Raw genomic sequence first — 27,865 nt, forward strand, 5'->3', positions numbered from 1 at the left:
TAGTTACGACTTTGTATCTCTAAAGTCTCTCCCTGTCTCTTCTAGATACTACTTTGTATCTCTAAAGTCCATGTGTATGTGTCACACACACACACACACACACACATACACACACACACACACCCCTGTCTTCACCCAGTAAGAGCTAAACCTGCATAGCCTGCTGTGTGTCGTCCACATAGCCTTCTGCTTTGGTTCAGTAAAATGTAGGCGTGGCTGAGCTGTAGGTGGTGCTGATCGAGCTAAGACCATGCCCAGCTTTGGCAGTAAGGAAAAGCGCACACTGTTGCTTACAGCTGGTGGCTCTGCCGCATTTTAGGATGGGGTGGGGTAGGATGAAATAATGGAGCAAAGATGGAAGATGCAATCTACCAGAAGAGCCATGTTCAGGAGATGTGAAAGGGAGTGAATTAGGAGGCAGGGATTTTTTTTTTTTTCATTTCCTCTGAGTGTGTTCCAGAAGGGAGCATAATTCAGGGAATATCTGTAATTAGAAAACAAGGGAATCCAACTCTGAATGGTGGAAGAAATGCATAAAAGTATTTTGAGCTGTTCGAGCTGCAGAGCGAGGCAGGAGAATGGGGGGGGAAGCTGGGAACCCCATGAGTCAGCTGTGGCTTTGATGGGGAGACAAACGAGAACTAGAAAGAGGAACTGTTGCTGCCTGGACCAGCCTGATTTGTGGGTGAGCCATGCCAAGGGAAAGTGACTGACGAGTCTGGACTGGTTCCCTCTTGTGTGGGAAGCCTCCACTCTTCGGTTAGGTCCCTTTAACTCTTCATGTGTTCAACTCAGCACCCTAGGTTGGGCCCAGGACAGAGAAGCTTGCTCACACACAGCAAGACACAAATTCCCTACAGGAAACACAGAAATCAGGAGCGAATAACGTGGCATCCCTACTGTCTATACCGCTAAAGAGTTCCCTGCTCTTGGCAAACATGGTTTGATGCCGAGGCTCAAGCTCCTAGGGTTGTTGGACAGTGAGTGACTCTTCAGGTTGTCCATGGTGATGTCTGCACTGTGTTAGTGGACAGATGTGCCTGAAAGTCACCTTTGTTATGGGAGTTTAATGACTAGACTTCATTTTCATACTTGAAAAAAGAATATATATATATATATAACTATTTTTCAAGTTATGATGCTTCATATTAATGGTGTTAGATATTCTCCAATTGCAAAGCCCTTTGAATGTTGTTGTTTTTTTTTTTCAGGTGGCACAAGGCATCTCTAAGCAATAAACATCAGTTTGGCAAGTCCCTATGATTGTCCGCCATCTCTACGATCGGGGGTACCCCGGGTGTCACTTAGATGCCTTGTATTTAAAGCAAAGCAAAAATGTATTTGAAAAGTGGTGAATGTTCATTAAAGAACAATCTAGCGACTCTTAAGGGGAAGCAGCCCTTGGAGGCCTGATTTCATCATCCACAGATAACCCTTATAACAGTTCCGTGTTTCTTCTTCAGTCTCATCCTAAAATACATCTTATGTGAACACCACAGATTTATGGATAAAAACCGACATGGTACATAGGGTTTGTTCTGGTTTTTGTTTGTTTGTTTGTATATGTTATGCTTTATGTTATGTTTTCCCATGATATGGGTATATGATTCTAATTCTCCTTATACCCTAATTTATTCCTGCTTTCCATTGCTTACTGTGCAAACCATTGCATTGTCTACACTGAAACTGTTGCTTTCCAGAAAAATCTACACTTCTGTTTGTGGTGAACGCGCATGCTTGCCAATCCTCATCTTCACCAGCATTTCACAAGGTACTGCTAGGATTATATAGTCAAACGTCTTCTCTTTAACACGCTAAGTAATAAACTCTGGCTGAAGGTATTGGATCATTAAAATTGATAGCATGTAATCCTTCTCGATGATCGGAACTTGAACAGCGCAAGAAACAGCTAGACAATTTTAAATGACACGTGGGATGTGCTCAGGGCACACACACTTCTTTTTTTTAAAAATATTTCTTATTGGTTTTTTATTTTTTTTAATTTATTTATTTATTATGTATACAATATTCTGTCTGTGTATATGCCTGCAGGCCAGAAGAGGGCACCAGACCCCATTACAGATGGTTGTGAGCCACCATGTGGTTGCTGGGAATTGAACTCAAGACCTTTGGAAGAGCAGACAATGCTCTTAACCTTGAGCCATCTCTCCAGCCCCTATTTCTTATTGTTTATTTACTTTCTTTTATGTGTTCTGGTGTGAAGGTGTCAGATCCCCTGGAACTGGATCTTCAGACAGTTGTGAGCTGCCATGTGACTGCTGGGAACTCAACCCGGGTCCTCTGGAAGAGCAGTCAGTGCTCTTAACTGCTGAGCCATCTCTCCAGCCCCCCCCCCACTTCTTTTAGACTATATAAATATACTATACTTATATAGCATAATTATACTTAATATATAAATAAATTAACTATACTAATAATGTATTTAGTAGACTCAACTAAAAAGGGTTGGCAATAAGTTCATGGGCATAGAAAAATTTAAATCTTAATATCTATAATCTGGTTAAATTATAATTTTCCCAAAGGTGTATCCGAAGCAAGTGCTTCGGGTATCACGTCTCTTCCTGTGGAGAGACGTGCTTTCTTTAACCCTTCACATTCAGATACCAGTAGCCACACGATGACATCAGCCTTGTAATGAATAATCACTTATTAAGAATCCAGTGTAAATATACTATTAGTCTATGCCTAACATAGTTCTGTGAGTGGTTATGCGACTGTACCTGAACTTGTTTTTACTTTCCAGTGTTGATAGTTTTTTTTTTTTTTTGTGTGTGTGTGTGCTCTTGGATCCATATTTCTACAATGTTTATATTGACTTTTTCCTTTTCTGAGAATATTGGGCCGGGAACTCCTTGTGCTAGCTTTCCAAAGCAACCTGTCAGTCACTCAAACTGGACAGTACTTTGTCTTTTTCAAAACTTATTTTCATTTTATGTAAATTATCTCTGGTATAATCAACAATTATTTATTAAAGGAAAATCTTCTATAAAACATTAAACAATTGCCTCAATTCCAAATTCCTAAAAATCCTTTTTGATTTCCATAAAAGATTTTTAAAGTCATTTTTATTTTCGGTTTACTAATAACCAAACTTATAGTCAGTCATTGGGGCTGTAGTGTGAATAGAGACAGCTGCCAAATGAGCAGTTAGCCCTTGACTGGGGGTGGGGGTCAAGCTCGTTCTCCCTGTCCTCGCCTCCCCCTCCCCACCTACCAGTTCTGTTGCTACGAGGAAATGGGAGGGGGGACTGAAGCCAACAAATTCCCAGAACCTCCCCACCACCATCACCACCAGTGTGTGACACATTTGTTTAAGGCTTTCAGAGACCTCTGATCATAACAGTGGTACTTGGAGGAGCCAAGCGGTAGAGTTCCCTGGGGCCGTGCTGAGGGACTAAGTAGAATCCTGAGTCTGGGAGCTTGCCTTGGTGAGATGCATTGTTGGCACCTTGGCATATCAAGGGGAAAGGAATTCCCTTTAAACACTGCCTGCTCAATCATCCTGGTCCTTTGCACTGTGAGCTGAGTAACTGGGCACTCCTATTTGTAATGTTATTTCCTTGAGGAAGTGGTTTCTAAGCGTCAGCTCAGTGGCTATTGCCACCCCTGCCTATTCGCTTGGGTGGTGCAACACACAATGCCATTACCACCTGGCTGGTGATTGTGGTGGAGGAAGAGATCAATACAATTTGCTTCCCCTTTACAAAAGCCCCGGAATGCCTCTAAGTCACTACATTGTCTATCTTCTAAACAAATAAACACACAGGCCCAGCTACCCGTGATTTCTCTGGAGCCCCTATTGCGTTTTTCCATTGGAGAAACGGGAAAAATAGAAATATGTTTCCTTGAAAAGGCTCTTCATCTCTTGTGGGATCGTCTCTTGTCCTTCCTGCCAGGCTTGTTTTACGAGGGGACAGTTATTTGAAAGAAAGTGATGAGATTCCAGCTTCAAATTTATATTCCAGCCGGGAGGTGGTGGCGCACGCCTTTAAGACCAGCACTCGGGAGGCAGAGGCAGGCGGATCTCTGTGAGTTCGAGGCCAGCCTGGTCTACAAGAGCTAGTTCCAGGGCAGGAACCAAAAGCTACGGAGATACCCTGTCTCAAAAATCAAATATATATATATATATATATATATATATATATATGTATGTATATATATTCCAAGATATTCTAAGATACCTACATGTAAACTCAGCCAGACGCCTAAAATGCATAGTTGGGGATCCGTTTGACGACCTGAAGGACCTGAGCTGTAATTTCTTTTTAATTGATATTTGTTTCTCCCCATAAAGCAAACATTATGTGGCTGTTTGTCTGCTCCCATTGTCCTCTTAGCAGATCGGAGAGAACCGCTAAAGATTTCAAACCCTTGCTTTCAGATTTGTGATGTCACAAATATGCCAAATGCTTCTTTTTAAATGAGCAGCTATTTTGGGGGCCTGAAGACGTGTCTTCTTCCAGTCTGTAATTCAAGGGTGTTCTCTGAGAGCCAGAACCCCATTGCCACTTTCTAGGCAGTGGACGAGGAAGCTGATGGAGCATCATGGGTAAAATACCAGCCTACTTCACAGGGAATGCCAGGTAGATCTAGAATGTCCACTTGAGAAGACTACGTTTAGAATTACTGGGAAGTCAATAGAATATCATGGGCTAAAACTGCAGTGGCCACCCCACCACTGAATGAAAACATTGCTGTTTCCACACGCAGTTTCTGTTAAGTCCTAAAACCTTCTGGTTGGCTTGGGTTGGTGTTTTCATCCTCATCTTACCAAGAGGCAAAGGAGGGTTATAGAGACATCATCTTATCAAAGCCAGAATAGCTGGGATTGCCCTGTGCTGTTTTCTAAACTTAATCTCCGATCACAAACCTTAAGGAACACGAAGAGCCTATATCGCCACTGGGAATAGCCAAGTGACAGACGTAAAGGACAGTATGTGACGTAGGAGGTCCCTTTCTACTGGGTCTGTAGTCTTGTGGGTAGGGAGGACAGCCGTGGAAAGACAGCAACTGGGACTGCCGGCAAATCATGTATTAGCTCAGGCCTGAGAACTGCGTGTGTGGAAATTAAACGGAGGAAGGTGAGGGACGGCTTCCCCGAATGAATCCGTTTCCTGGCGCTAACAACGGCTGCATCGGACACAGTTTACAAGCTACCCTTAGTCCTAAAACATCCTAGCACATCTTTTAGATCCTACTCAGTCATAAGACCCTGCTGAAATAAAAGTTTAGAGGGTAGAATGTTTGCAAAGTCCCAGTGTGGCCTTTCTACTCCCTGCCTCACTCCAGCAGAGGCTCGCCCTTGCTCTCTGCATAGGGAAGTCCCGCATGTTCCTGCCTATCCCCAGCACAGGCTAAGGTCTAGTGTGCACCATCTCACTCCCGCAGTGAACCCCTTGTTCCCTTGTAGCGGGAGAGGGGAGAGACCGAAACTTTCCTGGGGCTTTAACGGCTGGGATTTTAGTCCCAGCCCTGCTCAGGGCCCCGGGATCAGAATCCCTGCCCTTCTCCTGAATGCCTTCCACCTGTTTCAGCTTCATAGAGAAACTTCCTCACGGGGCTTCGCCTCCGGGCCTGCACCTGCCTTCGCATTTGAAGCAGCGTGTTGGGACAGGGAGTGCTCCGTGTCTCTCTCTACTGGACTGGAAAGCAGGGACTATACGGTTTCCACTGTGTAAACCGTGGGCCCCAAAGTGCCTCTCCACTTGTCCATCTGTTGGTTGGTGCTCAGTGTATACCTGTTAGATTGAGAGAGAAGAAAGAATGACCATCTTTTCAGTCTTTAGTACTGTGTTTTGTGCTGTGTTGACCTTCAGGCTGGTATTCAAGCGTCCTGTAATCTGTCCTGGTTGGCAGCCACACCATACCCCGTAGCCCTGCTGTAAATTCTATAAGGAACCTGGGTTTCCTTTCATTTCCTATCCGGGAACTTTTCTCTCTCACCTTTGCCTGAGATAAGCCTTAACTATCGTTCAAGGTTCAATCTTAGTCTCCCTTCTGCCTGAGATAATCCCTGTCTTTCCTGAAAGATCTTGCTTCCATTTAAGTCTCTCATTTTCTTTCTCTTTCTCTGTTTGTTATGCTCCTTTGTTGTGTGTGTGTGTGTGTGTGTGTGTGTGTGCTTGAGTGGGCATATACATGTGTGCATGTGTGTATATGCATATGTAAGGATGTGTATGAGTACGTGTATGTGTATTTTTGTGTGTGCATGTGTGTGCACGTGTATTGTATGTGTGTATGTGCATATGCGTGTGCATGTATGTGTGGATGTGTTGTGTTTATGTGTGTGTGTGTCATTGAGCATGGTCCTGTCTCACATGGGATTTTTGTCTCCTGCCACCATTTCTCAGACCTCAGAGTTTTCTGCTGGTGTCTTTGGCATCACCGATCTATAGAATCGTGCAATCTGTAAATAAGAGTACGTTGAAAAATCCTTCATTTTCTTGTAAGCTCCTGTCTGAAGCATGAGCTCTTTACTCGGGTTAGGTAGTTTGTGATTGCTCATTCATTATGCAATTGCTTCTATGTCATTACTTTTCTCAAATGCCTCTTCACTCTTGACCTTATTTAATGTTGCCCGAGTTTAAGGCTTATCTTACCTACTCCAAAACATGAGTTTGAGGCAAGGACATGCCTTCGACACCCCATTGAATAGCTGCACAGTGCATCTAGAAGTAGCACCCGGTAAGAGCACAGACAATCTGAAATGAGATCCATCTCTTCAGTTGGTTCTGGGTGTGTGTGTGAGCTGGGGCGGGCTGGCTGCTGTGCCTCGGTTTCCTTATCCACAGTAGGAAAGTGGTCACGTGTACTCTGGGAAACTGTGGTGGAGGTTGAGTTAAACCTCAGGAAGCCGTGACCGGCATTGTGCTGTGGTTAGCGATAGTGATGGGGACCAGGCACTCTACTGTGAATTAATGGGTGAATACATCACCCTGGCTGAGCAACCCCACGTTATGGATCTGTTTGTCTTCTCGCAGACAGATTTTGGTCAGGGGTCTGGGAAGGACCTTCCAGGAATGCTGGGGTTCTGGGAGGAACCTCAGTCCCTGTGCTATGCATGCAGCTGGTGTGCAGCTCTGGGAGCCGGGGCAGAGATGCTGAGAGCCTGGAGGGCCCAGCTGGAAACGTGAGGATGGGCATTGTCCCTTAGCTTGGCTCAGCCCTCAGCGTCACAATGCCTCGGAAAGAAGAGGAAGATTCCCAAACAGTTGTTCTCTGTGCTGTGCTACAGTGCCATGGTACTGTGGGCTCCTTGTCTTTTGTATTGGTTTTTCATGACGTTGGCTGATTGGGCAGTGGCTACTAAAGCAGTCCCGATCCCCAAAGATCTGTAGGATAGATATTGCGTATGTGCTTTTGAACACAGCTCTTCTGGAAAAGGCGAGGGTTGAAGTGACTGCCCCGGAGCATAACCTCATGTGTATAAACATCAGGACTCCGAGGCTGGTTTGCTGTGCTCTCCCCTAGCCTTCTCTGGTAGCAAGAAATTGAAGCAGCCAGTGGCCGAGTTCTGCTTTCTGACTGAGGTTGCTCGAGGACATCTTGAATGGTCAGTGACAGTTTACTAGGTAGAGCTGGCTCTCGGGGTTCAGGACATAGGTGTTTCACAGCTTCTGCTCGGTTCCTGGGTGACACCGAGTCATGGTAGCAATGGCAGAAGAAACAGTTCTCTCCTGTGTTAACCAGGGGTATTACTCTCCTCCTTCACAGCTGTGCCACCGCTACCCCGAATACACGCTGCCATCGTGTGCATGAGCCTGACCTTGTGAAAGTCATGCCAAATCATGCCTCAGTTATAAAGCTGATTCTACCCCCTCCCAGAGATTTCATGCTTATAGCGTATGTTTATGGACAATATAGATTTGAGCCTTTTTAATAACAAATGAAGGAAGCTATCTATTTTAGCAAGAATGATTTTACTGCCTCGCATCAATAATTCAGAAATCCCTGCTGTAGGAATGACGCGGTGTAGGAACTGGTAGGAGGCTTTGAGGGCTGTGTTAGATTTTCACAGTGTGGTGCTGATTACTGGCGTTGGAGTCTCCTGGGTGAGAAAACGTTCAGCCTTCTAAGAAATAAACAAAAGCCAACCTTACACAGATTGCGCTCCTGTCCTCAGGAAGGTCTGTGTGTGATTTCCGTGTATAATGTCCAGGGAAGCTGTAAGGCAAGAGCTGTTTGTCTCAGAGAGGAGTTGGATGGATCTGTGTTGGCTGACCCAGAATTCACAAGATCTGACACAAAGCTCCATACACGGACTGGCAGTAAGGTTAATTTCTCACAGTTCCAGAGGCCGGGGACTCGCAGGTCAAAGTTCCCAGTGAAGAGTGCTTACTGACTTCAGTCAGCCATGTTCTTACTGTGTTCTTACCTACCCTTTGCTCAGCAGGGGCCTTTGGGAAAGAGAAGCCTGTTCTGTTGTTTGATAGAGCTGTGATCTTTCAGGAGGACCCCTGTCCTGAGGCACCGCAGTGATGGCTAGGGGGACTTGGCAGGGAGGTGCCAAGAGCTGCCATCTTGAGCTCCTAATAGCGCAGTGGCCCCTCACTCTGAACACACTAAACCTCAGGCGCTGCTAACGGTCTGCACAACTGTCTCATCTGTACTGCAACGGTCAGGTATAATCCAATTCAACGTCCATTGCCTCGAGCAAATCGTCATTTTATTAAGATTTTGTGGACATTGTTCCTGGCTTGTTCTTTGCCCTTGGTCCCGAGGTTGTCACAGGTTTCTCCATGACTGCGTTCTGTTTCCTCAAAACCCAAGTAGGACATGAAAATATTGTCTGAAAACAAATATCTGGGCTGGGCCTAGTGCTGCATGGACTCAACCCCAGCATTTCGAGGGCAGAGTCACGTGGATCCCTGTGAGTTTGAGGCTAGTCTGCTCTACATAGTGAGTTCTAGGACTCCCACAACTACACTCTAAGGCCCTGTCTCAATAAAATAAAATAAAATAAAATAAAAACTAATGTCCTGGATTTAAGCTAAAATAGTTTATTTATATTTTTAGATTGAAATTCATATAAATATTTCCGGCTGTGCCTTTCATATAGAAAAGAGTGAAGATCTGTAATGGGACATTTCCTTAGATTTTTGTTTCGTTTGTTGATTCTTTCTCCATTTTTTAATGCTGGGGAACTAGTTAGCCATGACTTTTCTAGTGAGAGAAGCCTTACAGAGCTTATAATAAGAACCACTAGAATCAAGGGGAAAGAGTGACTGGGAAGTCGGTCACCAGGGCTGAAGTCCACATCCTGCCATAGAAATTGTGTCTGAGCATTGGCCCCTCATGGCCTCTCTCAAGAGGACTGGGTGCCCTCCTCTGACCTACTCGCCAAGGTCATAGCAGTCTTTGTTGGGGGAAAGGCTGCTCGTTCATTCCCAGCTGCCCAGACCACGAAATAATTACCTAGAAACGATATTATTTGCAATACTATTTGGCCAATAGCTTAAGCGTATTTCTAGCTAGCTCTTATATCCTAAACTAGCCCATCTCCATTAATCTGTGAATCGCCACAAGGTCGTGGCCTATTGGCAAAGTTCCAGCAGGCTCCAGTGGAGACATCTGTCCCCAGCGGTGGCTACATGGCTTCTCTCTGACTCCGCCTACTCTCTCTCTATATTTATCTTTTCCATCCTGGCTATATTCTGTTAAGCCTTTGGCCGAAAGCAGCTTCTTTATTCATTAACCAATAAAAGCAACACATATACAGTAGGTCTTCCCACACTAAGTCTTTGTGGGGGACGATTAACTAAAGACAACTTGAAATCTGATTAGAAGCCGAGCAATCAAATATTTTATACAAGTTTGAAGAAATATGTTTGGTGGGGGACAGGGGCAGTTTACTTAACATCTCGTGAAAGCCTGCAATCGCATGATCCTGCATTTTTTTCTTTGTAAAATCAATGTTACTTCTTATTTATCCATAATAGTCTAAACACTGTACCCATGGATGGGGTTATATTTTGACACGTGTGTATATTTTTTAATTGTTTGATACAAGAAAGCATTTAATTGGGTTTATGGCTCCAGAGGGTCAGCGTCCACGAGACTGGAGCAAAGGCATGGGGGTGGGAACAGCTGAGAGCACACATCTCCAGCCACAAGCAGGAGGCAGGGAACACACAGGAAGGACATGAAAACCTCAAGCCCAGGGGCTGGAGAGATGGCTCAGCGGTTAAGAGCATTGCCTGCTCTTCCAAAGGTCCTGAGTTCAATTCCCAGCAACCACATGGTGGCTTACAACCATCTGTAATGGGGTCTGGTGCCCTCTTCTGACCTGTAGGCACATACACAGACAGAATATTGTATACATAATAAATAAATAAATATTGAAAAAAAAAAAACCTCAAGCCCAGTGACACACCTCCTCCAGCGAAGCCGTTCCTACCTCCTGATCTTTCCCAGACAGGTCCAGCTGGGGACCAAGTATTCAAATCGATGAGCCTATAGGGCCATTTTCTTTCAAACCCCACATTCATTCTGTAGGTGACAGAGTAAAGAGAGGCCCCTCGCTTTTCCGGGCAGGACCTCTGATGCAATTCCAGACGTCACTTCTTATTCTCTCTACTTCTAAAGTTATAGCTCGTCAGTCTATCTGTGTGGATACCCTAAGCGGTTTCCTATGTTTTAGATGTTTTGTAATGATTTTCATCTTTTCAAATAGTTACCATTTCTTTACGGTGAAAACATTTGGTATACTGTCTTACTGTCTTTTTATTCTCTGAATGGAAAATGCATTTTTTTTTATTCTTTAAAAGATTTTTATCCTTTAAAAGAAAGCTGCGTTTTCTTTTAAAGTTTTAGAAGTGAACATATACAAGATTGCATGTCTTGTGTTTTTAAAGTAGATAGCCATAAAAACCCAAAAAACTGCTTGGACTTTTGTTTCCTTTCTGGTTTCTCCTCTGAGACACAACATTTTATTTTTTTCCTGTGTTTTAGGTGATGTTTTGGGTGCTCTGACTTCTGGGCCTTTGACTGTAGGTGAGTCTCCCACTGAGGAAGGTGTGGAGCCTTGCTGTCTGTGACTTCCTGCTCTCCCACGGAGCTATTCTAATGCTGTCTATGTTTGTGTGACTGGTCACCTGAGACATGTAGTGAACTATGGTTATTCCCCAGTGCCATGCAGCCTACCGAGTTGTATTGCCCAGTGCCATTCAGCCTGCCGAGTTGTATTGGTGTCCTTTCGACCAGCAGATTTGCCCACATAACCTCCCACCTATCTTGATTGACTATTGGTCCTAAGGCATCTTGTCACCTTCATCCCTGTTTTTCTGTTGCCTGCCTCTCGTACAAGATGAATTATTTCCTGTATCCCATGCCCTGCTCTCTCTTGATTACCCTCCTTCGAATGGCAGATCACAGCCCAAGAAAGGGATGATGCAAGATTAATTTTGGGGGGATATTACATATTTCAGTCCACTTTATTTCCTCACCATCGTGTGCCCCTTAACTCTCCAGAGCTTAGGTTGTGACTGCTGAGTGTACCTGTGCACATTTCTGTGCGTGTGTTTGTTTACTGTCAGTTGAAGGGGAGTTAGGGAAGGGAGTGAAATACCTCTGTTCAACCACCCGTGTGATATAACGCTCCATTTTAGGGACAACAAACATGTCTTTCCAATTTGAGCTGAGACAGCAAAACAGTTCAGGAAGTGGCGGGGGGAGGGGGGGATAGTTGTGCTTTCCAAAAGTGACTGAAGCTGCTGAGCTGAAGAGGAGAAGATTTTAAGAGCCAAAGAAAAATAACAACACTGCCTTGAAGATAGTCTGTCATAGCCAGGCAGTAAGAGGTCTTTATCTGAGAAAAAAGCAAAATTTTTTCTTTTGCTACTAAGATGAAAAAGGTCAGGGCTGGGACTGTAGCCCAGTGAAAAAGTCCTTGCCAAGCATGTCCAAAGCCCCGGATTCTGTCCCCAGTACCACAAAAGGGCAGGGGCAGGCAAGACCCAGAAATTAGCTCTTAAGATCAGGCTTACAAAGCTCGCAGCTCAAAGTTCTTCATGCTGCCAGGAAGAGCCATAGTCACTGATGGGACGAGGCGTGTCTTGATCAACAATACCAGAAAGCCCCGAAGGCCAACGGTTTTGGAGGTGTTTCTCCTGCAAAGGGACCTGTGATGGAAAAAGCAGGGTTTGGGGTTAAACTCGGCCGTCAGGGAGTCACGGCAACTGCTTGCAATGGTGTACCTTTAATTCAGAGTTCCAGCCCGGTCTACAGAGCAAGTTCTACCTAGCAAGATGCTGTCTTAAAGAAAAAAAAAAGTTTCTATTGTTTATCTAGGAGCTTTGTAGAGATCTAAAGCTTTTTACATGCACCTGATTCTGGAATTTTTTTTAATGAATGTCAATTCATATTGGGGAAAAAAGGTAGGAGCATCACTTGGGGCGGCAAGTGGAGGTGATGTTTCTTGCTGCCGGAGAAAGTTAAGGGACATGAAATGAATGGAAGGAGCACCCCTTTTAGCACCAGGCTGTGCAACTGGAGGGCGCCAAGTTTGGTGTAAGCCCAATCTTTTGACTTCTTAATCATTTCTGTAATAAAGTAACAGAAAACTATAGAACGTGGCATGATCACTATAAACTTCTACCGTTGATGTATTGCTAATCTTTCATATAAAGAAACACCCTTCTCTTTTGATTTATTATGTAACGTGTGGTATTTGATATTCTGGTGGTGGAAGTGTCCAAGCTTTGGACACCGTAGCATGACCCTGTTATTAACACATGTGTTGGGCTACATTCATAGCTATCCCGGAACACACGTAGCCCATAGGCTGCAGGTTGTATGCTCCCAGGATTGTATGACAGTATATGTACTGACTCTATAAGGTAGGGTTCAAATCCAGGCTCTGACACTTCTTAGTTAACCTTTCAGGCCTCATTTTTTCTTATCTGTAAAGTGGACAAAGCAGTAAGCATGTTGTAATGAGTGTGAATTAACACACATAAAAGTCTTTAACTGTTACCGGGTGTAGTAAGAGCTCAATAATTTTTTTTTCTTTTGTAAACTACTAGAAGGTTAAAACCACATCTATTCCTATATGTATGTCTTGCAGGGGACCAAAGCCAAGGTCTCACATACAGTAGTCAAGTGCTCTACCATGGAGCTATTTGGAAGCCCTTAATAGATGGTGCCTGTTTGGGGTTCTAATCTCTTAAACTCACTCCTGACATGATGCTTGAGAGCATTGTGTGTAGTGTAAGTGATGGCAAGGCTGCTTCCATACCGGATGCCTTGCCAGCCACCAGCTCCAAACGGTGCCCGCAAGAGTACTTAATTTTCAAAGGAGACTTACGTTATCTTTATTTATGTGTATGTATGTGTCTCTCCAGTGTGCACACATCTGGCTATGTATGTGGATGTATGTATGTGCTTGTGTGTGTGTGGAGGCCAGTAGAGGGCGTCAGAGTCCCAGAGCTGGAGTTAAAGATCGTTGGAAGGGTTGTGAGTCACATGACCCTGGTGCTGAAAACTGAACCTGGGTCCTCTCTAAGAACAGAAAATGCATTTAACTATTGAGCCATTTCTTGGATCGCATTTAATATTTTAAAGCGGTTTTCTTGGCCAGCGTGGTAGGTGATAAGAACTTTCTCCACAGTTGTGATTGCCTCATTTCTAGGCAAGGGGATGCTCTAATGATTTCCCTCACTAAATGTCTTACATTTCTATTTATAGGTCACCGTGGGTCAGGATTCCGAAGGTCTCAGACCCCGATGGGAGTGGTAAGCCATGGCTGCAGATGATAAAGTTGCTATCCTAACTGATGACGAAGAGGAGCAGAAGAGGAAGTATGTCCTTGCTGATCCCTTCAATGGCATCTGTAGGGAAACAGAGCCACCTTCCAACGAGACACCCTCCTCCACAGAGACTTCTGCCATTCCCGAGGAGGAAATAGACTGGATCGAGAAACACTGTGTGAAGATAAACAATGACCTTCTCATTTCCAAGGTGTTCTATTTTTTCTTTTACTCCGCCTATGGCTCTCTGTACCCACTCCTGCCCGTGTATTATAAACAGCTGGGAATGTCACCCAGCCAGAGCGGACTCTTGGTGGGTATTCGATACTTCATTGAATTCTGCAGCGCCCCCTTTTGGGGCGTAGTTGCGGACCGTTTCAGAAAGGGCAAGATTGTCCTCCTCTTCTCGCTTTTGTGTTGGGTTTTATTCAACCTGGGCATTGGATTTGTCAAACCTGCTACCTTGAGATGTATACCAAAGATTCCCCCCACAGCTCACCCCACCAACGTAAGTCACCTAGTAACCATCCTGCCAATGAATTCCTCCACCGCTGCTTTCTTTACTACAGCACCAAAATCGCGCGAGAAAAGGGAACTGCTATCGCTGTCTGAAAAAGAGCCCAACGTCTCAGACACAGCTCTCTTCTCCACGGCTTTGACCTTGACCAGCGAACCCACGCTACAGCCCCAGACAGAGGAAGCTACCCACCGTGTTACGGACTTGATTTCTAATGCAAGCGCAGTGACTCCTACCCCGACAGGAAACACCACGGAGACAACCACGGCTGTTGTCTTTACCACCACCAAATCGTTACCATCGGACCAAGTGTCCCTCGTTTATGACCAGCAAGAAGTTGAGGCGATATTCTTGGTTATCTTGGTGGTTGTCATAATCGGAGAATTTTTTAGTGCCTCTTCGGTCACGATTGTAGACACAGTAACCCTCCAGTACCTGGGGAAACACCGAGATCGCTATGGGCTGCAGCGCATGTGGGGCTCCCTGGGCTGGGGCTTGGCCATGCTGTCTGTGGGCATCGGCATTGACTACACCCACATAGATGTGTTCATTGACGGGAAGGGGTGCAAGCCCCCCGAGTACCGGAACTACCAGATCGTCTTCATCGTCTTTGGAGTCCTCATGACCATGGCCCTGATCGTGGCCACGCAGTTCCGGTTCCGCTACAACCACTTCAAAAATGGCGACAGTAAGGGGAAAGAGGTGGAGATCCCACAGGTGGAGAGGGACAACTCCACAGAGTCGTCCGAGGAGACCCCGACTGGGACGTCCCACTCACAGGCCTTCAACTTCTGGGACTTGATCAAGCTGCTGTGCAGTGTGCAGTACGGCTCAGTGCTATTTGTTGCCTGGTTCATGGGCTTTGGATACGGCTTTGTGTTCACCTTTCTCTACTGGCATCTGGAAGATCTGAATGGAACCACAACCCTCTTTGGGGTCTGTTCGGTCCTGAGTCACGTGTCCGAGTTGACGGCTTACTTCTTCAGCCACAAGCTCATTGAGCTGATTGGCCACATCAGGTAAGAGAATGCTTCCTATTGGCTGCTCCTCAGAGACTGGCTTTCCCATTGTTTTTGTCCTTAATACTTCCAGGGTTTATGTTATGACTGGGCCTAGGTGAGGTTGGAGCTTGCTGCTGCTCCTCTTCCTTCAAATAAGAATAAAGGAAGTGAGGCATCGATTTAGCTGGATTATCCAAGAAACAAAAAAGAGGCCACAACCACCAAAAGTCATAAAGGCTACACAGCTCCATACTAAGGGACTCTGTGGGAGCCTCAACTTGATGAACCCTAATCTGTGGACCTTGAGTGCCTGCTTTCTGTGTTAATTACAAAGGATGACTTTAGTGGGCAAAGTGATTGGTTTTCTCCAGCCTTTTTATATTCTCAAATATTTACTTGTTTCTGGGTTCTGACGGCTCCCTTGGGGTAGGAGGTGAGAAGGCGCGGTATTAATGACATAGACAATAGGAGTCAGGAAAAAGGCAAGCAGAAATCTTGTTTATTCAGCAATGGGAAGAGCCTTATATACTCTTCCCAGCATCCAGGCTGCATTCCGATCCATTGACATTGTGTGGTTGCAATAGCTAGACATTAATCAGGACTTCTGACGGTCCCTGTTGCTAGACCCTCAGGCAGACCCTAGGTTGGTTTATCTCTTGGTCATGTACGTATTATCTTTCTACATATCCACCCATTTTTATTACATGGGTGCTTAGTGGGAGCCAAAGTTCTTTGCTCAGACCCCGCCTTAGGAGGGCTCAGCAACTGAACTGTGCCTGTCTTAGGTTGACCCGCTGAACAAGTTCTTACCCATCTTGACTACCGATCTCAAAGAGCACTTGTTCCTGGAGAGTTGCCAGGGTTGGGGACTAGGCAGTAGCCTTTTGAATTTCAGGCAACCAGACATGCATAACCTCCTGCAGAGGACTGTGAGAGGGATATCTAAGGGTCCTTAATACCTGAAGAGTCGCCTTAATTGCTGCCTGCTGCTATTGAATATGCTGCAGAAAGCATGTAAAGATAATAAGGATTAATAATACCATGCTGCCAATTACGGCATATGTGAGCATCCAGGAGGGATCAAGCAATCTTTTTATAGTCTACCAAACTTTTCAGTAAAATGTTCCCCTGGCTGTTGAATAAGATTGTGGAAGTAAGATGAAGGGTCCCACGGGGTGTATGCCTCAGGAGCCTTGAAGGCCAGGTCAGAAACCTGTTGGCAGTAGGCTTGATGGCCAATCTGTGCCTTTTGGACGGGATGGACAAAGTCATCCAGTGAGCATGTTAAGGGTCACTGGAACATCCATTAGAGGTTTGTGCGAGTCTGATCTTCTGCTTGAACATCACTGGGTCTGGGGAGGGCTGCAGTGGCTGGGGTCATACTGCAGCATGAGGGAATTACAGCCTTCAGAGGCAGGTGAACATTGGGGCACTTCACTCCAAGGGTACCACGGCGGAGGTACAGCCTCCCATAACAGGAGTGGAGCTGACTGGGACATGGTACGTGCAGTCTTATCTGTGGCTGCACTCTACTCAGCAGGCTTCAAGGGGCCTAAACCATCTGCCTTTTCCCTATTGGATGCTGTAGAGAGATCAGACATGGAAGGAGAAGTTACCCATTTTGTAGAGGGAGATAGCAAGTGAGCAACAGACAGAGAGAAGATGGCAATCAACAGGGGTGGAAAATTGTGTTGGACCTTCAGGTTTTACACTTAGTGGGGGGACTTCTGTGGTTTCTTAGGCCATGACTGTGTGCCCACACTGTGTCTCTGGACAAGGGCAGGGTGTGGGAGTCGAGCCTCAGTTTTATGTGGCAGCGCTAGACAAACCACAATAGAAAAAAAAAATGTGCCTTCCTAACTGGACAGGCAGACAAAAATAAACATGACAGACAACACAAAAGAAAGGGGGTCCCATCATGTTCCTGCTGAAGGGATGGAAAGCCACACAGCCTTGAGTGGCCTTTTCCCAGAAATACACAGTCTTGGGGCGCTGTCCAGCACTGTGCATGCTCAGGCTCCAGATGTTGCTGGTACCTAATGGCTCCCTCGGGAGAGGGGCTGAGAAGGCACAGCATCGATGGCACAGACATCAGGAGTGAGATGGAAGGCAAACACAGACTTGTTTATTCAGCAGTGGGGGGAGCCTTACATCCCCTCCTCCCAGCATCCAGCTGTGTTCCAACCTGTTGACATGGCGTGGTTCACCTCATTGGCGAGGCACAATCAGGACTTCTGACAGCCTGTTTCTAGGCTCCCAGGCAGACTCTAGGCTGGCTCTTCTCTCAGCCTTGTAGGCCTTGTCTTCCTACACTTACTGACATAGAGCAAGGGAATATGGCATATAACGAAGCCAGGGGCTAGGTAGATAGCTCAGTGATAGAGCCCTGTGACTGGGAGTCTTGATCCTTAGAACTGCCAGGAAAATAAACAAAAAAGAAAGAAAGGGAGAAAAAAAACCAACTGTTATACTACAGTCTTCTCATCCATGACATTACATGGGAGAGATATTTATATAATATTTCCCCCAATTACCTTAAATTTTGAAGTTCTGTATGCCTTAATGACATGGATTGTTTAAACATCTTCCTTTTGCCCAAAATTTCTTATGTTATCCTTTTAATTAAGATAAAATAAACTGCCTACTTTCCCTGTAGTGTAGTGTTTGCTACCATTAACGTTTCTGTAAAGGCAGATTGAATAACGCCTCATATCCTAGTCTTCCCTGCTCAAAAACATGGTGTGGACGATAGTAACACTCACCCTGTAGAGAAGCGTGACGGATCTTGTCCATAAACTACTAAGCCGACCTCACTAACAACACCTGTGTGTTGCGTGTCTGTGATAACCTTCAGATTTGCCACTGCCATACGAAATTACAAAATACGACAATATTGCAAAATGCAATATCAAATACGCTGTTCAAATATGAAATCACGAAGGAGCAGACCATGGGAAAGCTTGGATAACAATGGCGTTTCTTCTTTTCAAACTGGAGAAAGTGTTTTCTTGTTTAATGTTTCAGTGAGAATCACGCTTCCCCCTCCCCCTTCCCACCTCCTGTCTGTGTGAATATTTTTCCCTGTTTGATTTTCTTTGTGAGGTTGTGTCCCTGCTCGTTTCCTTTCTCACGTCTTTGACCTCCCCTTGTCACTGAAAGCCAGGCACTGCGTAGATGGCTTCCAGACCTAGCGTTCCTGTGGGTGAAGTACTACAAGCGTTCAGAAAGTCACCTAAATAGTGGGGATAAGGCCCCCTCTGTACCTTGTACAAGCCATGCCTAGCGCATTGCCCTTGACAAATCTGGTCTCTGAAGCCTTGGTGTGGGAGTGAGCCCCGCCGCCAAAGCATCTCTTGAGTCAGCATTTTATTCCGAAGGCATGTCTAGTTAGGTGTCAACAACGAGTGGAATTTCCAGACAGAATAATTTACTCAGCCAATCACATAGTTGAAAACAGTATAAAGTATACACACATTTAAAAATAGCTGTACCAGGCCCTTCTTACATCTAGAAAAAGATGTCTGTCTATATGAAATATTTATTTCCTTTTTAGTTTTTTCGTTTGTTTATTTTCTAGTACTGGGGATTGAGCCCAGTACCCCATGCGTGCTGGGTAAGCCCTCTACCACTGAGCGATACCCTCAGGCCTTAGATATATACCTTCTGCAACAACATTCTGCTCAGTTCACTATGACTTTGGGTAATTAAATGAACTTACACTTATATTATTCCATTCTTAGTAGAATTAGTAGCTACTTAGAAATCCACAGTTCATATAATGTTAATTTTATGGTTTTAATTACTAAGAACATCTTCCTTTTCTTGCTGAACAAGGTAGCAGAGGAGGTGGCTCCTGTCGTCTCATAGTTGCTCTCCAGAGCTTTGAGGAGGATTCCATCAATATCGGGTCATTACCCCCATTTTGCTTTTAAATTCTGCCCATTAAAATATTGAAGAAACTTGAGGATAGATCAGTGGGTAAATGATGCATTTATTTAATTATGATTTAACAATTAAAAACTCAGGAGTCAGATATCAGGGTAAGACCTGAATGATCAGAGAAGCAGCGGAGAAGCAACCAGTGACCTCCGGTCTCTGCTGTTCCCTCATCCAAAAGGCTGGAACCCTCTCTAAGCCCCGTTCTACTACTTCCTGTCTCTCTATCTGCCCTCAGTCCTCCAAAACCTCTATGGTTAATTTTGGTCAGCTAGCCGCTAGCTCCGCTCTCTGATTCAAAGAAAACTTCATCGTCAGAATACCATCAAAATACCACACGACAGGTAAGAGTTGCTTTTCGTGCGAGCACCAGGACCTGAGTTTGAATTCCTAGAACCCACATGTAATCGGATTGTTGTTGTTGTGTGTGTCTGTAATCCCAGCACTATTACAGGGAGATGGGAGGAGGGGCTGAGAGACGAATTCTTGGGGGCTCCCAAGCCAGCTAGCCTGGAGTACAGAGCATGGAAAAGAAAGAGATGCTGTCCCAAACAAGGTGGTTGGTGACGCCAGGCACCTAAGGTTGTCCTTGGACCTTTCCACACATACATAGCATGCGTGCATCTGCATCTGCATGCATGAGCGTTCACCCGCTCACACACATCAAACCCAGATACACAGAACACATTACTGATGAAAACGTCCACACTGGTCCTCAGAGACAGGGCTGGTTCTGTTGGTGACAATGTGGAGGGCCCAGTCAGGTGATGACTGTCAAGATGCGGGATTGAAATGCATGCTTCAACTTCTCATTGAGAGGGTCAGACATCAAAAAGCCTAGGAAATGACCTTTCAAAGAATTCTAGGCTTTATATAGAATCATAAATCTATGTTCCTGGTATGTTTCCAGGCACTTTGATCTTTGTGTGTGGCCTATATATAAGTGTGTTTGCTTAGATGTGGAGACTATGTTAGCTGCCATCCACACTGGTTTTCTTCTCTCTCTCTCTCTCTCTCTCTCTCTCTCTCTCTCTCTCTCTCTCTCTCTCTCTCTCTCTGGGTAGGGAAGCAAGAACTCACTATGTAGCTCTGGCTATGGACATAAATGCATCTGCCTCCCCCTCCTCAGTGCTAAGATGAGAGGCAGATGCCACCATGCCAGCTCACCCTGTTTTCTTTCTTTCTTTCTTTCTTTCTTTCTTTCTTTCTTTCTTTCTTTCTTTCTTTCATTCTTTCTTTTTATTATTATTATTATTAAAAATTTCCACCTCCTCCCATTTCCCTACCCCATCCCCCCACTTCCCCTCCCTCACCCTGTTTTTTAAACAGGGTCTGTGTCTGACCTGGAATTCACGAGGAATTGGTCTGGCAGGCCAGAGAGGCCCCGGGATTTACGTGCGTCTGTCTCCCCATTGCTGGAATTACAAGCAGGCACTGCCGTGCCTGTTTTTTTCCGTGGGTTCTGGGGATGAGATGTACTTGCAGGTATTGTACCGATGATCCAGCTGTCTCTCCAGTCCTCTTGTCATAAATTATTTATAGAGTTTCATAATGAAGGAGAATTCTCACAAGAACATTTTTGTAAAAAAAGAAACTATCTACTTTTAAACCACTTGGTAATTAAAAAGTTCCAAAGCTGTGTACAGTGTTTCAAAGGAAAACTCAACAGTCTAACACACACACAGAGGCCCAGACTGTGATCTTGGGTTCCATCCTTCTTCGGAAGGTAGCTTCGTCACAGGCGAATAGGATGATTCTTAATATTTGCCCTAAAAAGTCCATTCCTTTTTTTAATTTGAAATCAAAAGACTTTGGAATTTGCTGTGAATATGTTTCTAATCCCACGTATGTAAGGATGGCTCACTGGAGTTGAAGCTATAAATACACCTTAAGAGAATGTTCACCTTGATGAACATTTGAACACTGATGACCAAAGAAATCACAGTAATATCATTGTAAATTTATAAGCCATTGTTACCCAATGTTTGGCCATCACTTATATTAGTCTATTTAAATTTATTTCCATTTTAAGGGATATATGAAAATCTACTCAATCATATTGTCCCAAAATTCCCATATTTAAGGTCAGTTCTGCCATGCAATATTATCTAGAGGGAAGAAAATATTACCTATTGTTTTCAATGTGCTACTACCTAATACTAGGTACATATCCCACAGGCTAGCCAGTCAGTTTGAGAGAGATGACACAGATAGAAAGAGAAGCTCCAAGCTCCTGCACAAAGAGCCAGGACAGGTAGGAAGGTGCAAGCCTGCACCTGGTGGACGACCCTGGGAAGGACACACAGTGCACTGTGCTCACTGTAGGAACAGTCTAGAAGAGGCGACATGACCTCTCCATGAGCAGGTCTAGGTTTGGCTGTTTACTTCCCATCTTTTTCCTTGTTTCTATCCATCTCTGTGTGGTCCTCCACCTGATGCCTCTGAAGAGCACCCGTTCCCTAGGCAATGCTTCCTGTGATGTGGGGCTTCTGTGGAGTTCAGTGAATGTGTTGGTTCTCCACCAACAGACTCACTAAGAGGGCATTTATAGCTCCCCATCCCCAGGATGCACCCAGGTTAGTGACGTCAGACTCCAGTGTGTGTGCGCGAGCTCTCCAAAGTCCCTAGAGGATTTCCCTGTGTAGCCACGGTTAAGAAAAGCTGGGCGCACGGGACACATGGGTAACAGGGAGAGAGGGAAAGATCCAAGACATTTTCCTGCCTTCCCAGATGTGTAGCATGGTGGTACGACCTTTGGAGACTGCTTCTTAATCCTCCCAAGTGGTCCTCTCCTAGCCTGCAGTATTTTCCACACATGCTGTGCTAATTGGTAGTCAGAGAAATTGCCTCCCTAGTGAGTTATTCCACCGTCTTCCTCTGAACCCTAGGGGCCTTTACAACTCCAGAGAGCTCTGCCCTCCTGTGTTCCACCTGGTCATCTGCTCTGTGGACCATTTCTGCCCTTCCTTCGCCTGGTCACGTAGGGCTGCTCACAGCAACCACGTCTTTGGGCTTCTCCATTTTCTTCCTCTACCTCTCTACCTAAATACTCGGATTCAGGCAGATTAGTGCCTGTTCCTGGGATTAGACACTGGCATATCCAGCAGCTTCACAGCCCAGGGAAGAATGAAAGTCCAACTTCCTTCTTGTTTTCCCACCCAGAAAAGGCCTCACTGTGTGGCCCTGGCTGGCCTAGAACTCTGTCTGTACACTAGGCTGGCCTCAGACTCACCCAGACCTGCTGCCTCTGCTTCCCGAATGCTGGGATTCAAGGCGTGTGTCACCAAGCCTAACTAAATCACTTCTTACTCAAAAAGCAAGACAATGGTGGACCTTAAACAACTTCCATTTCCCTTCTAAGTTAAAGGAGAAGTTCTTTAAAATAAAAACAAACAAAAAAACACTTGTGGGCTCGCAGGACGGCTCAGCAGCTAAGTGTCCGCCACCAAGCCTGACAACTGAGGCCAAGCGCCAGAACTTACATTTAGGGAGAGAATCGATTCCTGCAAATTGTCCTTTGCCCTTCACACACACACAGTTAGTGCATGTGCGTGCCAACCCCCAAAATTAAGAAATATGATACATTTATTAAATGTCTGGTCACAGCAAAATATTTGAAAAGACCTAAGTATGTTTGAAATTGTGTCGTTTTACACTAGAGAATCCAGTGTAATTGTACAATTTGGCTGAATAATTACCGGGGCCTTGAGAATCGCAGGTCAATTGGATGCAGATTAATTGGTGCTAAATGGGCTGAGGAGGCTACTGAAGGTCAAACAGAGGCTGGTATGAGCAATGGAAACTTTCTCTGGAGGCAGATAGGGATCCTAGCGAGGTTCGAGGCAAGCAAGGTCTCCGCTTTCACGTGGGATGGCCACTGACTCGTGGGGACTTCAGCAAACTCTGAAGCTGGGAGCCTGCTGGGAAGTTTCTGGAAGAATCCCTGTGAGAGGCGGGAACTGTTTGGATTACAGAAGCAGCCGCTGCTGAAATTGAGAGGCAGGCTTTGTGAAGGTGACTTTGACGGGCTGGGTCAGTAGGTAGGAGGTTACAGACCCGGTGTGTCCAAGTGGGCTGTGGTGGTTCTGTAAAGGGAACTCCAGAAAGGGGTAGAGTTGAGGAAAAGGTGCCACCTCATGACATGACTTTAGCAATAGGTTTAATTTGAAGTTGGGATATTCTCCAGGGCAACGTGTAGCACAGAGTAGACTACTGTAATCTTGGGCTTGCAGATCTGGGCCAGTTTAAACCAGAAGAAGATATAAGATCACTAAGAAAGTCTTGTGGGCTCACAGAAGCAGTAGGCCGTGGAAAACCAATGACCGTTCTTTCCAAGACAGCATTGCAAACTTGTGACAGCACTGAGGAGTTGGTCTGTGGCTTCTGGTGTCAGTATGTAGTATTTGGGGACGGTGCTGTGGAGTTTAGGTAGCTTGCTTCCACATCTGGCTTCAGAAGGAGTTACCCTTCAACCACCCTCCAATACCACACTGAGAGCCAGTGGCCTGGTTTATGAAACATTGCTTCATAGCAGACGCTAACACCAGCTGAGTCAGGCGGCCCAGCTCATCCCGGAGCGGCCACGTGACCCTGACAGTATTTGGCAAGTTAGGAAAAATGTCTGCCTGTTGTGTCCCTTGCTGATGGGCATGGAGCTCGGGCCCGTCTAATGAGAATGTTTTATGAAGGCCAGAAGGGACAAGATGGTTTCGCACGGCAGTGACTGGTATAGTCAAGGAGTTCAGCTAACTTTTAATAATTTATTTGCCTTTCTTCTGTTAACTTTCTCATTACTCCGTGGCCCGTTGGCGCTAATCAAAATGCAAATGATACTATAAGATCAGCAGCGTGGAGTTGAAGGAATTGGCAGAGTCAAGGTGGATGGGGTTTCCCCAACAGCTTACATCCTCCTCAAACATCTTGGTCAAATATAAATTCTCTTTTCCTACCAATGTATGGTGGCTGTAGATTGCCAGACGAAGAGCAACTATATTGAACTGGCAGAGAGAGCAGTGACTGGCATAGCCTTGTGTGTGTTGCGTATGTGTGAGTGAGTGTGTGTGTGTGTGTTTGTATGTGTGGTATGTGTGTATGTGTGTTTGTATGTATGGTGTGTGTATGTCTGTGTGTTTGTATGTGTGGTGTGTGTGTGAGTGTGTGTGTGTGTGTGTGTGTGTGGTTTGCCTATGTTTGTGTTTGCTGGTGTGTACACACAGGCATGTAGAAGATAGCTTCAGATTTCCTTCCTCAGATGCCTTCACCTCGTGGGGAAGACAAGGTCTCTCAGTGACCTAGACCTAGGCTAGACTGGCTTGCCATGGGTCCCAGGGAGCCGCCGTCTCTCCCTTGCCAGCACTGGGGTACCATCACACCTTATGGGGTTTGGGGGACCAAACTCAGCAAGCACGTTACCAACTGAACCATCTCCCCAGCTCAGAATTTGTGATTTTTAGACATCATGAGAAGGCCGTAGAGACCGTTCTAGTCTAGATAAAGTTAATCACTCTCAAATGATAAAGCACTTTTGCCTTTGGCGATTCCTGGATGTGTTCTAGTTAGTGAAATAAGGTATGCTGCCTTAGCAACGGTGGAGCAATTCCCAGCTTCCTCTGCCAGGGTTTTCTGTGTCGCTGACGGGTGTCACACAGAAGGCAAGGATACAATTCAGCCGGAGCCCCAGTCTCTCTGGGCTGTTGGTACCAGTGCCGAGGCTGTGACGTGAGAGAGTATTCTGTGGCAGGGAGTGAGAACTTTACTCCCAAGATCTCAGGAAGGTGGATTGTAGGCAAAATGGCTGTACCCTTTGCCCTCTGTGTAAAGGAGACTACGGCCCTAGAAGCCTCCGTTTCCCACAATCGCTTCTCACAGTTTCCGGTTCCACTGTGGAAAAAGCGTGGTGACGTTCCAGAGGAAAAAAGTGTGAAGTCATAATCTAAGTCTTCGAACTGGCTCCTCAGTCAAAATTTCTGTTAAATGTTCGTGTTGGTATGCATTTTTAGCGGTTTTAGTTTTGGAGTATTTGGGTGTGACAAGCAGCCAGAAGCAGCAGTTTCTTAAGGACCATGGGTAGTGTGCTATTTTAAATTCTTTTTCCAATGATTAAAAATCTAAGCTTTTCTTGTAAAAATCACACAGTGGGTGAAAGCGACATTATTGTTTCCCCATTTTACATTAGATTTAGATAAAGTAACTCACATGCTATAGATGAAATAGATTTAGAAATCAAATCGTTCAGGTCCCTCGTTTAAAGCCTTCTGCCTTGGAGCCTGCCTTGGTTTCTGTCCTGGGTCAACGCCTTATCTAACTGTGTATCAGACTTCTTCTTTTGGGGCCACCAACCAGCTCACAAATCAAGACACAGAGACGTATTATTAGCTCTGAATACTTGGCTGCCTTAGGCTTGTTTCTGACTAGATTTTTTTTTTTAACTTAACCTGTTTCTCTTTATCTACCCTTTGCCTTGAACCTTTTGCTTTTCTTCCCTTCTGTGTATCTTACTTTCACTGTTTCTCATGTCTGTCTGTCTGTCTGTCAGCTGCCTGACTTTTTGCCCCAGGCATACCCCCCTTTTTTCTTCTCATTCTCTTTTTTCTCCTTCTCCCTGATGTCTCCTCCTACTTATTCTCTCTGCCCTCCAGCCCCACCTGTCCTTTCTCCTGCCTAGCTATTGGATGTTTACAATATTCTGTCTGCTTGCATGCCTGCAGTCCAGAAGAGGGCACCAGACCTCATTACAGATGGTTGTGAGCCACCATGTGGTTGCTGGGAATTGAACTCAGGACCTTTGGAAGAGCAGGCAGTGCTCTTAACCACTGAGCCATCTCTCTAGCCCTGAGCTGCAGTTTTATAAGGCCGAGTAGCAGTCCTCACAGAGGAATCAGAGGGAGTCTCAGGAGCATTTAGTGTGGACTCAGGTGGAGAGCCGAGATGGGGAGGCAGAAGGGGCGGCTGTGTGCGTATTCACGGGATGCTCGTGTAGGGATTGCATCTACTTACTACTGCAGGCGTGTGTGGAGCAGAGAAGACTTTTCGGAGTCGGTTCTCTCTTTCCCCATTTTCTGGGGTCCCAGGAATTGAGCTCAGGCCCCTTAGCTTGTACAGCAAGTGCCTGCTGGCCCATCTGCTACCCCTAGTCAGTTATCTCCAATTCATCACGGTACTAACGAAAATACATGAACTGCACAGTTTGCATACTGAACAGCAGACTCAATGCTGTGAGTCCTAGGCTCCCTAGGGGTTGTGCACGGCTTCCAGGGCAAGTGTGTGGGTGGGGCCTAACTGCTTAAGGGAGTCAGTTCTTTCCTTCTACCTGTGAACTTTGAGAATCAAGCTAGGGACTGGGCGGTGGTGGCACACACCTTTGTCCCAGCACTCAGGAGGCAGAGGCAGGTGGATCTCTGTGAGTTCGAGGCCAGCCTGGTCTACAGAGCTAGTTCCAAGACAGGCTCTGAAGCTACAGGGAAACCCTGCCTTGAAAAAAGCATAACAACAACAACAATAACAAAAGCTTCAAACTCAGGTCCCTCAGTCTCGGTGGCATAAGCCCTTGCCCGCTGAGCCATCTTGTTGCCCCTAGGCGCCTTTCCTAAGACATTTCTCTTTTTCAGAAACAATAATACATTGTGCTGAACGTGAAGGGAACCGGAGTGGGAGGCTCTGCTGGCCTTTGTTAGCTAGTGCGCCTCAGAACTGTGGGGACAGAACTTAGAGAGGGGTTCAAGAGCTTGCTGGGCAAGTATGAGGACTTGAATTCAGATCCCCAGAGCCTGTACAAAGCTAGAGATGACAGCACATCTCTGTAATCTTCTACCGATGACAGGCAGAGGAAGAGCCCCTGGAAGCCACCCAGCCTGGTGTAAAGATTGGGGGGTACCCAGCATGGAGTATGCAGTGGGGTTGGGGGCACCCAACCTGGCATATGCACACACCCCAATATTTATTCATACAGAAATGTATGTACAATTACACACACACACACACACACACACACACACACACGTTCCACTGTCACCATGGAGCACAAGAGTGAGTTATGGTTCTTTAATTCTTCCACGGTTGGTACCACGACTAGCATGATCCTTGGTGCGTAACAGAGAAAGCAACTCATCTCATTCCCTGTGGTGACTTAGTGCATACGATCATATTCCTCATTTTTTAAAGGGTCTCCACTTTTTAAAAAAATCCATTTTCAGAGTGAGTCGGGGGGAAATGTTGTTTTCACTAGAATAATTCTTTTAGAGCCCTACGTAGGGAAGGAGTTTATGACTTTGGCCATTGACTCACTGGGTGGGGCACAGGGAGGTGGTTTTACCAGTTTTTCTTTAAGCTCCAGATTGCAGAACTGCTACTTGAAAGTAGTCTTCTCCTTTAGAAGGGAGAAGAGCTAGAGAGCTTGTATTGAACACAATATTGTCAGGGAAAATGTTACGCTGGTCCCCACTTGTTCAAAAGACACACGCGTGCGTATCTTTCAAAATGTCTTTGTAAATTTAGGTAACCCCCAACACACAAGAGCACTCTCCAGAAGGGATACCATCCCCACACAATCTTCAGAATTCTCCCAGCCTGTGATAAGGTTGGCCTCCCCGAGAGCATGCTAAGATTTAGCCTTGTCTGATTTTCTCTGAGTTATGATCACAGAAGTG

At 45.6% G+C, this 27,865-nt stretch overlaps 1 protein-coding gene across 3 annotated transcripts in view; it reads left to right on the forward strand.

Annotated features, from left to right (window-relative positions):
- The window catches only part of LOC121442189 (major facilitator superfamily domain-containing protein 6), a 65,422-nt gene that overhangs the window by 4,347 nt on the left and 33,210 nt on the right, over positions 1-27,865 (forward strand). For all 3 annotated transcript variants that reach the window (XM_041643631.1, XM_041643633.1, XM_041643632.1), the window contains exon 2: positions 13,705-15,302. In XM_041643631.1, the coding sequence (XP_041499565.1) occupies positions 13,759-15,302 (1,544 nt within the window). In that variant the 5' untranslated portion in view covers positions 13,705-13,758. The remainder of the gene's footprint in view (positions 1-13,704; positions 15,303-27,865) is intronic.

Source organism: Microtus oregoni, unplaced genomic scaffold (genome assembly GCF_018167655.1).
Source record: "Microtus oregoni isolate MIOR12 unplaced genomic scaffold, Mior012 000087F_ref0000451, whole genome shotgun sequence".
NCBI lineage: Eukaryota > Metazoa > Chordata > Mammalia > Rodentia > Cricetidae > Microtus > Microtus oregoni.